The following is a 15,965-nucleotide window of genomic DNA, read 5'->3' as shown; positions in this document are numbered from 1 at the left end:
TTCTTACAGTTGTAGGACTTTATTAATACTTATTGCATTATAAAATGTGTTTAGATATAATACAAGGTAATAACTCAAACAATATCTTCAGTAAGATTTCAGTGTTATTTCAATCTCAAAAGACTATTACAAAAAAGGCATATTAACTGCATATTGCAAAATTTTAAATATTTCAAAGAATATTTCTTGTTAAATTGACGTTTTAGAATCAATAAGTATCTATTTTACCCTTTACATACCAGTTACATATGGAAACTTTGCAAAAAATCCCTTTTCTAAATTCATTTCTTTTTATAATTCTTTAAAAAAAATTCCTACATTTATCTACAATCCTACAATTTTAACCTCATAATTACGTGATTTTCGTCGAAATAAATCTAAAACTAGTTTTTGAACATGTAGTAATTGTTACTTTATGTATATCACATACGTTAAAGTTTTATACAAGTTTCCAAGTAATAAAATAATATTTAAAAATTTAAAATGTCATATAAAAATCACCATAATATCGATATTTAAGTATTAAATAATATAATAAAAGCTTGTACTGCCTAATTGCGAGGAAAGAAAGCAATAACACTCGAAATTGTGAAGGATTTATTAAGTTGGCTGAATGCTCATTTTTCGTTTGAACCTCAATTTCGAGGTTAAAAAATAATCTGAGCAAAAAGTTGTATATGAACAAAAATGTAGCTAATAAAATTCTCTATCAAACCCATAAATCAGGTTGGTTAGGACAGTTTTAGTTTTCGAGATATTCTTGATCAAAGTTGCTACAAATTTCGATTTTTCCATGTTTTCTGACATTTATGGGACTACAGCGCCGCTGGTGTCGGTTGTACGAACTTCATCTGTTCAGAGGATTTATCGGGCATGTAAAGGAGAATAAATTATTCCTGAGTGAGAAATAAATCGGTTCAGCAGATTCGGAGATATAGGCACCCAAGTATCAAAAAACGGAAAAAACCGTTTTTCGTAAATACCAGGCGCAAAATCCAAATGAAATCAAAATGATAAGTATTTTCGTAAATCATTTGACCCTAGCAATAGAAAAAATAGCATGAGAACCCAGGGACAAAATCATCGTTGCACAGTGAATTTTTCTAAGTGTAGATCTGCAGACCCTTCCAAATATAACTTAATCCGATCGATGATCAATGGTATACCTTGAACTGGATTTGGCCAATGCAATGTCGAAATTGAGTGAATGAATGGTTTTAGATTCAAAAAGGACGCGAAAATCTTGTTAGAAATATATTGAGTTTTGGCTAAGTAATTGCAAAAAATTTAGGACCATGCGAAGATTAAAAATTGACAATTATCTCAAGAATCCAAAAGCTAACTATGCTGAAATCGCGAAATTGATCGGGAAGTGAACCACTCTCCTGTTCGGAGGACTATAATTCGGTTCTGGAAACTCAAAACTGTTTCTCAGAATTCAAGAGGAAGTAGCTGATGGCCTGGAATTGAGGACAAGAGGATGAAAAACAAAGTGCTTGAGCTTTTCGAAAAGTAACTCAATCTTTCCGTGCTAGATGTTGGTAAAAGGATGGGAATACATTGGAGCTTAGTCCATAAAATCAAGAGGAGGAATGGTTTGAAAACCTACAAAGCTCATTCTGCTTCCCATAGGACCGACAAATAGCACTAAAGTGATAAAATTAAGTCACAGAAACTCCAACTATCATCTTTTCAAAGGATTCCAAGGCTATGAGAAAGATGTTTAACCCGTCCTGAACTCTAAAAGATTGAGAAATACTGGAAAATTTTGAAGACAAATGTCAGGAAGAAGGATCAGACAGCCGAAAAGGCCTAGAACTTGCTGGATTTCGAGATTAAGTGGGAGAAAGCCATCCGATACCGTGGAGACGGGTTTGTTATGTCCTTAGTGAATTCGGCGAGAAGCCATTGAATTAAAAAAAAAACAAAATCCTATAAAAATCTCAATAAAATTATCTTTTAGAAAATACTTTTGTTTTTTTTCATATTATCCTGTGGTTAACATGTGAGAGACATTTTTCAATGACCAAAATTTATCATATACTCGCTTTAGAAACTACCTTGGACCGATGGGAGGTATCCTAGAACCGATAGAAAGTGTTCTGGACCCAATGGAAGACGTCATGGTGCCAGTAAAAGGTGTATTGGATCCATTGGAAGGCATCCTGGAGCCGGCGGAGGGTGTCTTGGCGCCGATCGAAGGCATCCCGAAGCCGCTAGAAAAAGTGCTGGATCGGATAGAAGATATTCTGCAGTCAGCGGAAGTTGCTATGCCGACGAAAGTAATTCTACATTCGATTGAAATCCAGCCCACTCAAGTTGAGAATATTTTCCATGATGTTTTTTTTTGGCCAAAGTCAATAATCGGTGAAAGTAAAGGTGTGAAAACCAGGAAAAAAGAAAAACTTCCTATATCAGTGACGTCTGAAAAATTTCAGGAGTATCATAGGCAAAAAAAATAGAAAAACTAATATAATATTAGAAGAGGAAAAACAAAAAAAGCGACAGGAAATGCAAAGAATCTTGAAAAAGAAGTGAGTGAAAAAGAAAAGAAAAGAAACGGAAAAAGTAAGAAAGAAAAGTGAAGAGAAAGCTGGAGGCCAATAAAAAAAATAAACTCGAAAAAATAGCAAAATTTGAGGTTGGAAAAATGCTGTACTAAAATAATTAAATTTGAAAATATAGAGAAATGAAATAAATACCAAAATTTATTAAAAAAAAAAACAAGACCAAATTTACTTAAAATTGTCAATATTTTTTTGTCTGCCGATCCGTGGAACATCTGATTAACTCCCTTCTGATCCGTGAAACACAGTGGATTCTTGCAATTACACCTATTTTTTTTAAATTCTAGTGAATAGTGAAACTATAAATATACTCAGATATAGTTGAATGGAACACTAATACACCAATTGGCACATATAATAATATCAAATAGTGTTTTGGGGCTTATATTTCCAACTAAATATTGAACACTTCTCTTAACATTCCGATCCGTGGTACACTTGCCATAATAATAATAATAATTTTGCAACTTTCACAGATTATGAGAAGGTTCTGAGAGATTCTCCTGATTGCTGTAGCGAAATTTTCCGATAGAGACAGTATTTGATGCAGATCTTATCCGAATTGTACCAAATAACAAGAAACCCTGCCAATATCACCAAAATCACTGAAAGTACCGCCATTAAAGTCATTAAGGAATGATTTTTCTCTCCAGTTGCATCACTTTCCAGGTTTGAATTACTCGTCTCATTGATTCTATTCTCAATTTGATCCATTCTCATATTTATCAGTTGCATGAACTTCCTGAAATTCTTCAGTGATACAGCATCGGTAATTTCTTCATTTTTTTCATCTTTCTTCTTTGAATTTCCCAACGATGCGATTAGTGTAAGATTCGCCGCAAGTCCATCCCGAAGATTTTCATTGGATTTCACCATTTTCCACACAAGATCTGAATAATCTTGAAGTTCGAATTTGATTTTTTGTATCTCCCGCCAAATTGTTGCGTTAGCTTCATCGGTGATCCTTAGAGTAGATCCTGAAGATCCTGAAGAATTATGCTTGGTATTGTAACAGATGATTCCATGGATGTTTGTTGTGTTGACAATGGATGGTTTATCAATGTTGAGCACAATGTCATTTCTTGTGGCTTTGAGTTGTCGAAAGATCGTCAGTAGTCGGTTACACTGAAATCGATTGTGAGACAATCCAATGATAGACAAATGAGGAAGGATTTTAGCCAAATCATCGGAGATATCTTCAATTCTATTTCCATCCAAGAAAAGCTTCTTCAAGTTGTGCAAAAGCGACAAGACATGCCCATCGATTCCTTCAAGTAAATTGTACGATAGATCAAGCGTCTCAAGGACATTATTCCCATGGAAGTATCCGTAATCGATATGAGTGATTCGGTTCCTCTGCAGTTCCAAATGCTTAAGCGTGTGAATTTCAGCGAAACAAAATCCCAAATTTGCAATTGCATTCGATGCCAAGGATACTTCCTGCAGCTTCTCGCATTGACAAACATCTCCTAGATTGTCCTTCAGTTGATTACCCGCCAAATTGAGCACCTCTAAGGTCGCAATTGACTTCTCAAAGGCAATTTTCTCAATCTCATTGTTCTCAGCAAAAAGTTCTCTGCAATCTTTTCCGAGTGTTATATTTCTGAGCTGATTGTTGCTCACATTTACTGATGATATATCTGTATTTTGAAGACTCAGTGATCCCAATTTGTTGAAGCTCAACTCGAGATTAGAGCTGATAAGGGGCGTTATGGAGAGAATCGTCTGCGGACTCTCAACTTTCTTTAGGCGATTGTTGCTAAAATCCAATTGTTTTAGAGATCCTAAATGAGCAAACATTTCTAATTTTATCTCCTGCAGAAGGTTCTTTTGTGCCCAGAAGACCTCAAGGGAAGGTGTTTGAGCAAAAAGCCCAAAAGGCAATTGAGAGATACTATTTTCTGCCAAATTAACCGACTGCAATTGAGACAGTCCATCAAAAATGTTTCCTTGGACAACTGTTATTTTATTACCATGAAGATCGAGTTCTTTAAGGACTGTACATCCTGAGAAAGCAAAGTCAGCTAGAGAATGGATATCATTTCCAGATAAATCAATTGATTTAACTTTCTTCATGCTCAACACGTCAACACGATCAATTTTTGCCTTAACACTGATTGATTGCAAACTGATAAGCCTTCCAAGAAGCCTTACTGGAAGCTTCGTGATAGTTGAATTGAATATCTTCAAGTGATTTAAATAGATACTCTCCTCAATTGCTGCATCATCGCTGTCCATTAAATCCAATCCAATTAGTTCACAGGTGAAAGTTGTATGAAAAAATCCAGCATAGATCTTATTGGAGCAGGAGATGGTAGTACTCTGAGACCATCCTGCACTTGTAAGAACACTCACAATAAGAATCAACACCAGATTTCTGCAAAGATTCATTGGAATATGAAAATTATTCAGCACTTTGGGAATTTTTTTTAGACACTAACACTCTAAGATCCATTTTGACACTCTTTCTCAGCAGAAGATTAGCTCTAAGAACAGTCCTAAATGTTCAACAAACCCTTTACAAATGATCACAAATCACAATATCATAGTGATTATAATGAAGATGTTGACAAGTTTATCAGAAATTTCTCCACTAAGATTCACTTTTTGCTGTTTATGTGAACTAGTGACACTTATTATTGGCACATTTGATAACATTCATTCTCAAATGGGGAAAAAATGTTATTCACACTCAGAGAAACTTTAAGTACAATTTTGTTGTCCATAATCATCAGAGAAGATAATAAATTGAGCAGTATTAATTTGTATTATATTATATTGTTGTTGTATCCTGTGATAGAAGAATCTGCTATGTCCTTTGTTGTAGAACACCCAGGAGCGCCTTCCCCGTAGTGTGGATGCTCCTTCCATACTCCCGGAGTTTTAGGGAGAAGGCAGTGCATTTATTTATTACGTTATAACACAGTGAAAATGTCTTTTTCTAGATCTTTGCACCGACCGGGCGGGACTCGAAGTCACAACTGTGAGTCAAGCCGGGGATCGATCCGTCCAAGAGCCAATGATCTTACCTATTGCTCCACTGAGATCCCATTGAGCAGTAATTTATATAGCATAAAATCTTTTTGTGTTCTAATTTTAGTTACTTACAAAATGATGGCTTTAGTTGGATTCCGAGTTTGTTGTCACTATTCTTCAATTCAGTCATCTTGATCCAGGAACCATCGAAATCATTTACATTGTTCTTTTTTAAGAGGAAATTCGTGTCAATATGTTCTTGATGATGACTGTAAACTACTATTACTGACTACTTTACAGGAATGTCTGAAATAGATAAAAATCAGACAGTGAAAAATCTCTTCTTTCTGTAAAATATATTTGACAGTGACAGTTGTGACAGATTAAGCGTGTCCCAAAAATTGGGATCATTGTCCCATAGATTGTCCATCTATCGTCAAACTCTGCAATAGCAACACTTAAAATCAACTGACATTTCACAACATATTTCCTCATGGTGTAATTGCGAACAATAGTGAAATGAGATGAGAGTGAAATGGGGCAATAGACTTTGATAGAGCACTTCAAACATGATAAAGAGCCAACAAGTGCCATTCACGTGTGGAGGAAAGGGAAGATATTGCACAGAGGAACTAATTGGAAGAATAATGTGGAAAACTTTAATCACTAATGACTTCCAATTGCTATCATTTGCAATGTAGAACAATGTTCCAATCTCAGCTGCAAAATTATGCGATTTCCTTTCGAATAATTTAGCTAAAATCTTCAATTTGGAATAAATGTCCCATTTAAGATTTGCATTTTTCGGGGAAGTCCCGTACTATAAATTCATTTACCTTATCAAGCACATTTCTGCTGCGTCCTATGCTTATCTCCTATTTTCTTTATTTACAAAAGTCTCGTGTCGGATTTTTTTCTGCTGATTCTGCACGTTTTAATCGCTCATACAGTATAAAATAAATTTTGATAACTTGCTGAAAACAAGTAATGCTGTATGGGGGATTGTTGAAAAGCATATTTGTGTGTTTTAAAATAAATGTTACATTCCTTTGGCTGCAGCGATCAAGACATTTAGCAAATGATCTAGCGTAGATGTTGAGGCTAAAAAAGAGGTGATCACTAATGATGGTCTGCATTCTGCATAAGTAATAGAGTTGGAAAGAGCATGGACAAGTAAAATCCACAAGGTACAATTAACGATCTTAATTATGATTTATGATAGTGTCTAATGTGAATGTTGAAAGCTTTTGATCTTCCAGCATAAATTGTCTCAAAGACGTATGTGTTTGGAATATGTTTCTAAGCCTTTGGTTAAGCATAACTTTTTTCCCTCGATCACTGGCAATTGTACCCATGACACATTCACAATCAACATGATGATTTGATTAAATGCCCATCGATTTGTTGAGGTGAAGAGATGATGATCACTTAAGGATCACATGTGATTCATTCATCAAGTGATCAATTCCACAAAAGAACAGCCACAATAGTGGAATTCATTCAACTCCAAAAAATTTCCACGAAAACTTGCACATTTCTTCAATGATACAATCACTTTGGCGATCTCTTTGCCATCACGATTGGCGATATAGTCAAAATTTGTTTGTCTGCCATGCCATAAAAGATACATCTCGTGTCTCCATTCTGCCACTTTTATTCCACCTCGACTTTTGGGCACACGCGATCGCGCGATTGAAGGAGCAACAATCTGATCGAGAGTGGTTTTGTTTACACTAAATTGATTTTGTCCGTAAAAGACAGTCATTAGATCGTATTTTGAACCGTGCACCTTTCATTCTATTGTCACATTCAGCTATATATCAAATGACAAGAAATTAATCATTTCTTTTTCAACAGTTAAATCGTGGAGATGTTAAAATACATTACTTTAACACAAGTAGGGGTAAGGCAAGGCTTTCAGGCTTCGCACCCACTCTAGCTTCGAACACTTCATATCTTTCTCAAATTTACTTCACGGCTGAAGATGAGAAGCCGATTCTATGCCTTAGGATAATCCGGATAATCCATCTAGTGGTCATCACTCTGAAGTTAGCCGTTTTTATCAAAGCCACCACCCAAACTGAACTGAATTGGTATCGTCAGAAGAGTCTTCATCAGGATATCATTCCTCTCGTTCATTATTAACCTTCCTGATTTGAGAGCTCTCTCCGGTTGAGGTTTTTCCTGTACCGACTCGAAGGTATATCAGAGAGAACTTACCTTTTAGAAGTTCGAACGTTTAAACCAGAGGTATAGCAAGAACTGTTTGAAACCGAATAAACGTCAAAATAAGTTTGTCCAGGGGGTAAATTCTCTAATTTTGGTGAGTTGGTCACCAGTGACAGACTCACGAAAAAATTCGACCACTTTGTTCTCACTTTCTCATATTTTATGATTCTGTATACTTGAGTGAGAAGTTAGTGACAATTTTCCCGCGACTTTTTGACAGGAGTGGAGGGCAACCTTTTAGTACCGATTTTAGTACTTATTTTGCTCTAAATTTTGAACCAGCCCGCAGGCGAAGATTTTCTTCCTCTGAGATGTATGCCAAAGTGATGTGTCAACGTCAACGTATTTGTGTCTAAAGTGAGTTTTATAATTTCGCGAATAAAGTAAGAAAAACAATTATTAGAATCAGAATGTCGAGTGAGATATGTGGTTTCTTTTAGTTTAGTGACTTTGTAACTTTAGTGTTAACAAGTTTTGTTTTTTTTTTGTGGCTCAGTTCTTGAGAAAGTAGTGAAGTATTTCATCCGTACAGAATGAATTTTTATTGATACCTGAGATCAAACAGGTGAAAAATTAGTTGCTCCTTATCATTATTGTGTTCACAGACGCCTAAACATCCTTCCAAATCTATCGATTCAGCCACATTTCCCATAATTTTCTACGAGTCACCGAACCATCATCGCGCGAGAAGTGTCACGAAAATATCGTGACAAGTCTCACAAAAATGGGCATAGAGAATCACACTTAGTGACAAGTTTCGGTATTTTCTCATTTTTAGCACTTCTCACGTTCTCACAAAGTTAGAGAATTCACCCCCAGGGGACAAATTCTGAGATGGTGAGTTTTTCACGTGAGAAACTCACGGTTTTTAGCTCGTTTTCTGTAAACGTTTGGCAAAGCTTTCATAAAAAGTGTCACGTGAAACACTTGCAACATCTAACAATTCATATGAAAGTTTTTACGAAAGCTTGACAAAATGCTAATTAAAGGTGATCTCAGAGCCGTGAATTTCTCACGTGAAAAATTCATCATCTCAAAATTCATACCCAGGCAGTGTTTTGACAATTGACGTACATACAATTTTCATTTGACGTTTATTTGGTTTCAAACGGTTCTTGCTCTCCTCTGATTTAAACCAACGAGTTACACAAAACTGAGCAAGTTCATGGAAAGGACATTTATTATTTTAATGAAATTGCAATTGAAACGTTCTGCCATACTGAAATTCCACAAAACTTCACAAAAATTTGCTTTTTGCAGCAAACATTTACACACTGTTGTTGACATTGGTTGACGGAAGTGTCAAGAATACCGAAATTCGAAATGGCAGAACAATCAGTGCTAAAGTGGCGAGTACGTTAACTTACGCACTTTAGGCTTTCGGCAGGTTTTCTAATAGGCTTGGCTTGGCTTTGGTGTGGCGGCTCCGTTTAGTAATAACACTGTGCGACACGTTGTGGGTGTCTTTGACGAGAGTGCCAAAACTTGTTAGAGGGTCATTTAAGGACCTCAAATCTGCAATCCGTCTGTCCGGGTCACCTCTAGATTTTTTTGGAAAAGCATATTTAGTTTTTTGATGTTTTATAAAATTCAAAAATTCATATCTCCGGTTCTAATTATCCGGTGGTAGTCATATAAAGCTAAACTGACGCGTAATTTCATCCTCTATAACTCTTGTGAACATATCAAGCACCTACGATGAAATTAAAGTATATTTTTTAAAAATTTTTTGGAAAAGGGCACCTAAAATGCTGCATTTTTCTGTGTTTTTTCCATCTTCTAGTAATTTTCCCAGTTTAATAGAGCATTTTATATGTCAAATAACTATGCCTAAAAGTTAGAGAATTTAATATTCTTTCATTTTCTTTTGGTTTGAATTTTCTATCATAATTCGTTTATTCACAATAATTTTTTGAAAATAAAGTGCATTAAAATCTCTTATTATATATAATTATATTAGTATCTTTGTCTAACCTACTGAAGAGCATTCTCTTTTGCACTCTCACTTACAAATTTCATATAAAAAGAGGTGAAATGAAAAAAAGAGACGTATTTAGAAATAGAGAGAGAAGAATAGCTGTTATAAGTGCCAAAAAACTATTCTTCTCTCTTTATTTCTATATACGTCTCTTTTTTTCATTTCCCCTCTTTTTATATGAAATGTGTAAGTGAGAGTGCAAAAGAGAATGCTCTTCAGTAGGTTAGACAAAGATACTAATATAATTATATATAATAAGAGATTTTAATGCACTTTATTTTCAAAAAATTATTGTGAATAAACGAATTATGATAGAAAATTCAAACCAAAAGAAAATGAAAGAATATTAAATTCTCTAACTTTTAGGCATAGTTATTTGACATATAAAATGCTCTATTAAACTGGGAAAATTACTAGAAGATGGAAAAAAACACAGAAAAATGCACCATTTTAGGTGCCCTTTTTCAAAAAATCTTTAAAAAATATACTTCATTTTCATCGTAGGTTCTTGATATGTTCACAAGAGTTATAGAGGATGAAATTACGCGTCAGTTTAGCTTTATATGACTACCACCGGATAATTAGAACCGGAGATATGAATTTTTGAATTTTATAAAACATCAAAAAACTAAATATGCTTTTCCAAAAAAATCTAGAGGTGACCCGGACAAACGGATTGCAGATTTGAGGTCCTTAAATGACCCTCTAACAAGTTTTGGCACTCTCGTCAAAGACACCCACAAAAAGGTAAATTTTGTCGCACCGTGTAACCTTTCAAAGAGACAAATTTGTCTCTCTGAAACGTTATTACTGAACGAAGAGACAAATTTGTCTCTTTGAAAGGTTATTACTGAACGAAGCCAAAATAAGTCAGTCTATTAACTCTTTCGCATCATTAGGGTCATATATGGCCCGGGGAAAAAACTTTTTTTTTTTAACTATTTACATTAATTGAAATCTATCGGTTTGTGCACGACATCATAATAGAAGGATGTAAGATTCTTGGCTAATTTTCTCAAGACTCCAGATATTCAGGAAAAGAAAATATTTGAGATAAAAAATCACTAATTTCGAACTTTGTGAAATGACTTTTCTTTTTCAAAATTTTTTATATTCATTTATTTTTTTCAACCAAAAGTTCTTTAGAAAAACAAAATAGAATATCCAAAGATTGTATATTGCATATTTTGATATAATAAACTACTCTCAATTTTCCAGAAAAGCGTGTAGAATTTTCCGGGTCATATATGACCATATTGTCCCCAAGGGTAACAGTGTTTTCGTCCCAAACCTATAGCGAAATGTAGTTGGGACAGTGTTTTCCTTTGTGAAATGCAGGTGGGACATCTTGCTCCTGGATATTTCTTCTAATATCTGATGAATTATAACATATTTTGCATTATTTTAGAGTATTCTGCAAGGGTCTCATATTGTTCAATTGTATTGTGTGTGAATATGAGGATAAGTTTATTTTTGCCAAATACCACTCAAAATATTGTGACAGTGACTGATAGATTGATGGATAATTTAGATAGATAATTTATTTATCACAATGTCTGAGAAGTACAAATTTATAAAGTTGCAAGAGTGTGTAGTGTTTTCTGCGGCCACCGCCGTCTTAGCGTTGATGACCAACCTCCAAAGTGAAGACGGTGGAAAACTCTTTCACAGGTTGTATATGCCAATCATGCATCAAACATGAATAAAAAAAAATCATGATGTATACAAACTCTAACATACATTTTGCTCATTTTAATGAGCAGTAGGAAAAAAGCAAACAGAAAATGCTGCTCTGTACCATTTGTACTCCTTTAAACATAGTGAGAGAAATTCAAAATGGCTAGCTCTGACTGAGCTGTAAGCCATTAGTGGGCAGTAGACTGTTCAAGGGATTACCAGGAAGATTCCTTGAACACCAGGAGTACAGTGTTCATCAAGACAATCCAGTTTGCCATGGTTTTGGCCAAATTAATAACTTCAAGCAAAAAAAAACTCTTAAAAAGCCCGTGATATAGATTTTGAAAATGGTATGTACACTTCCCTTGAGGACAATAGGGTCATATATGACCCGGGGTTTTTTCCGAGTTTTCACGCAATCGATTTTTTTTCCTCTCTGAACTATTATATTTGATCATAAAGCATTAGGAAAAACTCAATTTTACATGAATTCATCTGCTGAATAAAAGTGTGACGCGAAAGAGTTAATGGACTGCGTTTGAACATTACAACTTACTTTGCTCACCGCTAGAGGTTACCAGTATAGGGGCGCTAAAATCGAAAAATCATTTTTCCTAAATTTAACATAGATCATCTCAAAAACTAGAAATACATTATCACACTCTTGATCGTAAATTTACGTATGTTTTCGTGCATTAAAATTCAAATATTTTCAATGACTGTTAACAGTCGTTTCTCTTAATTTAAAATCACAACCATCTCCTCGTTCAGTCTTCCGATTTTCTTTTTTTGTTTACCGACAAATTAATCGAAATTGTCTGAACTTCTGATTGAATTTGCTTCCTCTTGAACTTCCCTGAATGCGACTGACATTCCTCTGTGGGTGATTCTTCTCCAAGTGGAAGACTTATGAGTGTTTGATGGGAAGAGAGAGCAGGCGCCAGAGATAATTTGGAACCTGTTGAGAAAACATTCCGGGAGATTGTCTTTGGACTCGAGCGCATCAATAAATCCGTGCCCAATTAGCGCAGAAGAGTGCCCTCGAGAGCGCCCTGGAGATCCAAAAGGGCGGCTTCTTTTCTCACTTTCTTCCTGGACAAATGCACATAAATTAGCGAGTTGCCCTTTTTAATGCATGTGATTGACTTTTTTTAGGATTATCAAGTTTATCTCTGGGATCCATTGAGTTTTCTTTGGGATAGAGGTGAATGTTGTCCGTTAATTGAGCCATTGAGCTCGCGTATTTGATTGCGAAATATTTGGTGTTGAGAGGGTGTCTCTTGAAGATTCAGTCAATTAGCCAACATTATGGAGTCCATCGCCCTCAGCAATGGGGCCCATCTCATTGAGGTTTTTCTCTCACGCTCCACTCCACCAGTCAGTGAGCTTTGGTGCAAATATTTACAATAATTAGTGCGAAATTTTAATGTTATTGTCCCGTTCTGATTAACACTGTGTCCAAAGATTGTAAAATTCACAGTCAAATTGCCCAAATTCACCTTCTCTTTCCGTTTGCCTTCTTTCAACGACCCATCCAGCCAAATGCATGCACTTTTCTTGCGGGCATCTTTTTCCCTAATTCATCCATTTATCCCAAGAACTGCGCGAATTTTATTTGGTTGCTCATACAGTTGCCTTTTTTACGATTCGACCCAGAGATAACCCCACATCTTCGGCCAATTCACGGTGGGATTTGACCCCGAAAGAGTCCATATCGCGCCCTCAACTTCCAAACAACTAACGAGAAAGATGCGGCCCCCCAAAAAAAAACCACGACCCAGAGAGATCCTCATTTCGAGATGGACACGAAATGATAAGTTTATGTGCAAATTCTTGCAAGCAATAAAAATTCAATTAAATTTCACCGCGATTCACCTTGGAAAAAAATTCACGAGCACACAATGTTTCGAGAAGCTACTGTCCATTTTAATGCCAAGATCGCGATGCTGTGATTGGGGAGAGAATAAAAGAAATTGAATGGTTTAGGTTTGGTTTCAGCCAAAAAGCCAGCAGGAGAAAAGCAAATATAATTCCTTTCATCTCCATTCGATATTAATCTCTTTGTCTCCTCATGGAGAGATCCCTGAATTGGCGCCGTTTATGGCCAGGATTTACCTGGGCTCTGAATTGGCTGAAGAATGGAATTAGTGAGGGTCGATATTTTGCAATCTTTTGTCCATCTATTAATTCAATAAACGCACGCATGAATTGCGTGTCGAATTTCGCAATTTTTTAAATTAATTTGAAGAAAAAGAAGCTTTAATCGAATTATGCAGTTTTTGGAATTAGTTCAAGGTTTAAAGTATTAAACTTAAAAGAAAATGTACGAATTAACACTAGGCAACCAGTTGTCTTTCTTAATTAAATGTCTAATTAATTTAAATATATCCAGTACAAAGAAAAGATAAAATTCGTTACTTTTCTAAATGTTTTAGGAAGATGAGCTGAACATTCTGTTAAAAATGATTTTTTTTCATTTTTGGATATTTTTTTAGAGATTACACAGGCGGAAAATTGACCATGTATGAAAATACCGTTAAATCATTCTTAATAACGGTTTTTCAAGGTCAAAGGTAAAAAAGCTCTAGGGAGCGCATTTATCAGGCGAATGGGGCCATGTTTGAGCTCGTTGGAAAGGTCTTGGAATTTCCGACAAAGCTGGACTGGTTCCAATAGGTTTTGAACCAGTAATAAACTGGTTCTTAACCGATAACTAATTTTTATACGAAATTCAATTATATTACTCCTGATGAGTATTTTGGGCAATGTTTTGAATGATGTAAAAATCCGTTTAAATCGGTTGTGAACCGGAAATAAACCGGTTATAAAGCGATAAGTAATTTCCTCAAAACTATTTTAGTGGTTCTTTGAGTGATTTATAAATCGGTTTAAATCGGTTGAGAACCGGTAAAAGGTAAGCGAAGCTTTGCCACCCCTTTTTTAGCTGAGATTCTTTACAATCTCAGCTTTTGTAGTCACAGGTGAAATCCGACCTGGTCAGATCGGGCCCAAATTTTGGATGTACACGTTTTGACACTCATAGATCACGAAAATAATGTGCGCCAAAAATCGATTTTCGTGGACGTCCCGTCCCGTCCGTTTCATTTCGACTTCTGGAGAGAGAACGGAAAGAGATATCGACAAGCGGTTTTCGGCAAAGGTTAAAAGTCATTGGGCCGCTAGAAGTTGATGATGCCAAATCCACCCCCCTCCGTTCCGCCATTTTGGAACACCCCAAAATTTTGTTTTTTTTTTAACTCAGCCCCTATGGCATCGATCGATTTAAAATTTTAGTATGTTATAGCTGGGCCTAAGAGCTTTCGATCGGTACCAAACTTGACCTTCTCCGACCCCCCTGACCTGAGCTAGAGGGGGTCAAAAATTGAATTTTTGAATGGTCATATCTCCGGTTCTAGTTATCGGAATGCAAAAAATTTGGTGTTTTGGAAAGCTCTCGTGGAGCACTACAACTCTTGTGACATCCCAATTTTATCCGATTTAATCGAAGGTCCGATTAATCGAAAAATCGATTAATCGATTTCGAATATTTCGAAAACTAGACGATGCATTTTTTTAAAATTTTAATATGTTGTAGCTGGGGTCGAGGCCTTTCCAACGGTGGGTCGCACTCCTCCCTTGATGTTCCCTGACCTGAGCTATAATCAAAAATGTCTTTATGGGACTGTATTTTCTGTATTTATAAAGGGATTTCGATGAAATTTTAGCCTATATTGTATCTGAGAGCACGATCTTTCTAATAATGGGTCCCATCCGTCTCTACCCCAACCCACTGTACCCCGACCCTTACTATACCCATATGGACCGGACTCTATCACTTATGTTTATTAACCGATTTCAATGAACTTTTTTTTCTTTTGTTGGTCTTCCCCACTCAGACTATTTAATATAGAAAATGACCAGTGATAAGCCCAGATAAGCTTATGGTAGCTGAGATTCTTTACAGGTGACCTGGAAATACGTGCAACTCGGGGTGCTTGCAACTCTGAATGCGTGAAAATTGGATTGTGAGTTGAATTTCGGGGGTAAAGAATCGCGTCGAGCCAATTTCATCCATTTCGACTGCCAAGAACAGTTTACTCGACGCGATTCTTTACCCCCAAAATTCAACTCACAATCGAATTTTCACGCATTCCGAGTTGCAAGCACCCCGAGTTGCACGCATTTCGAGGTCACCTGTAAAGAATCTCAGCTACCATAAGCTTATCTGGGCTTATCACTGGTCATTTTTTTCAATACCAACACGAACAAAATCAACATAGGGGAAAGCGCGCTACCTTCGAACGATTCATTCTTCGCACAAATATTTTTTTTTTCAATGTGTTATAAATGAATTTGGCCTATTGTAATTATTATATTTAAATAACTAGTGCAATGCCTCATATTTTCAAAAAAGGTATATATCCCTAAAGAACATAGAGAAAAAATTCAATTGCCCGAAGCTTGAGTCGTCCGAAGGTAGCGGGCTTTCCCTTAGTTCCATCTCTGATGAAGGATTGGACTAGCTTCCATACATTTAA

At 35.9% G+C, this 15,965-nt stretch overlaps 1 protein-coding gene across 1 annotated transcript; it reads right to left on the bottom strand.

Moving 5' to 3' along the window:
• Nucleotides 1-2,690: 2,690 nt before the first annotated feature.
• On the bottom strand, nucleotides 2,691-5,165 carry LOC129809778 (leucine-rich repeat-containing protein 15-like). The gene is made up of 2 exons (XM_055859867.1): nucleotides 5,009-5,165; nucleotides 2,691-4,944 (listed from the first exon to the last, which is right to left on the bottom strand). Exons 1-2 carry the CDS (start codon nucleotides 5,020-5,022, stop codon nucleotides 3,045-3,047), a joined length of 1,914 nt encoding a protein of 637 aa, XP_055715842.1. The 5' UTR covers nucleotides 5,023-5,165; the 3' UTR covers nucleotides 2,691-3,044.
• Between the last annotated feature and the right edge of the window lie 10,800 nt (nucleotides 5,166-15,965).

This window comes from Phlebotomus papatasi, chromosome 1 (genome assembly GCF_024763615.1).
Source record: "Phlebotomus papatasi isolate M1 chromosome 1, Ppap_2.1, whole genome shotgun sequence".
Classification (NCBI taxonomy): domain Eukaryota; kingdom Metazoa; phylum Arthropoda; class Insecta; order Diptera; family Psychodidae; genus Phlebotomus; species Phlebotomus papatasi.
This window is presented reverse-complemented; position numbering and strand designations above follow the sequence as displayed.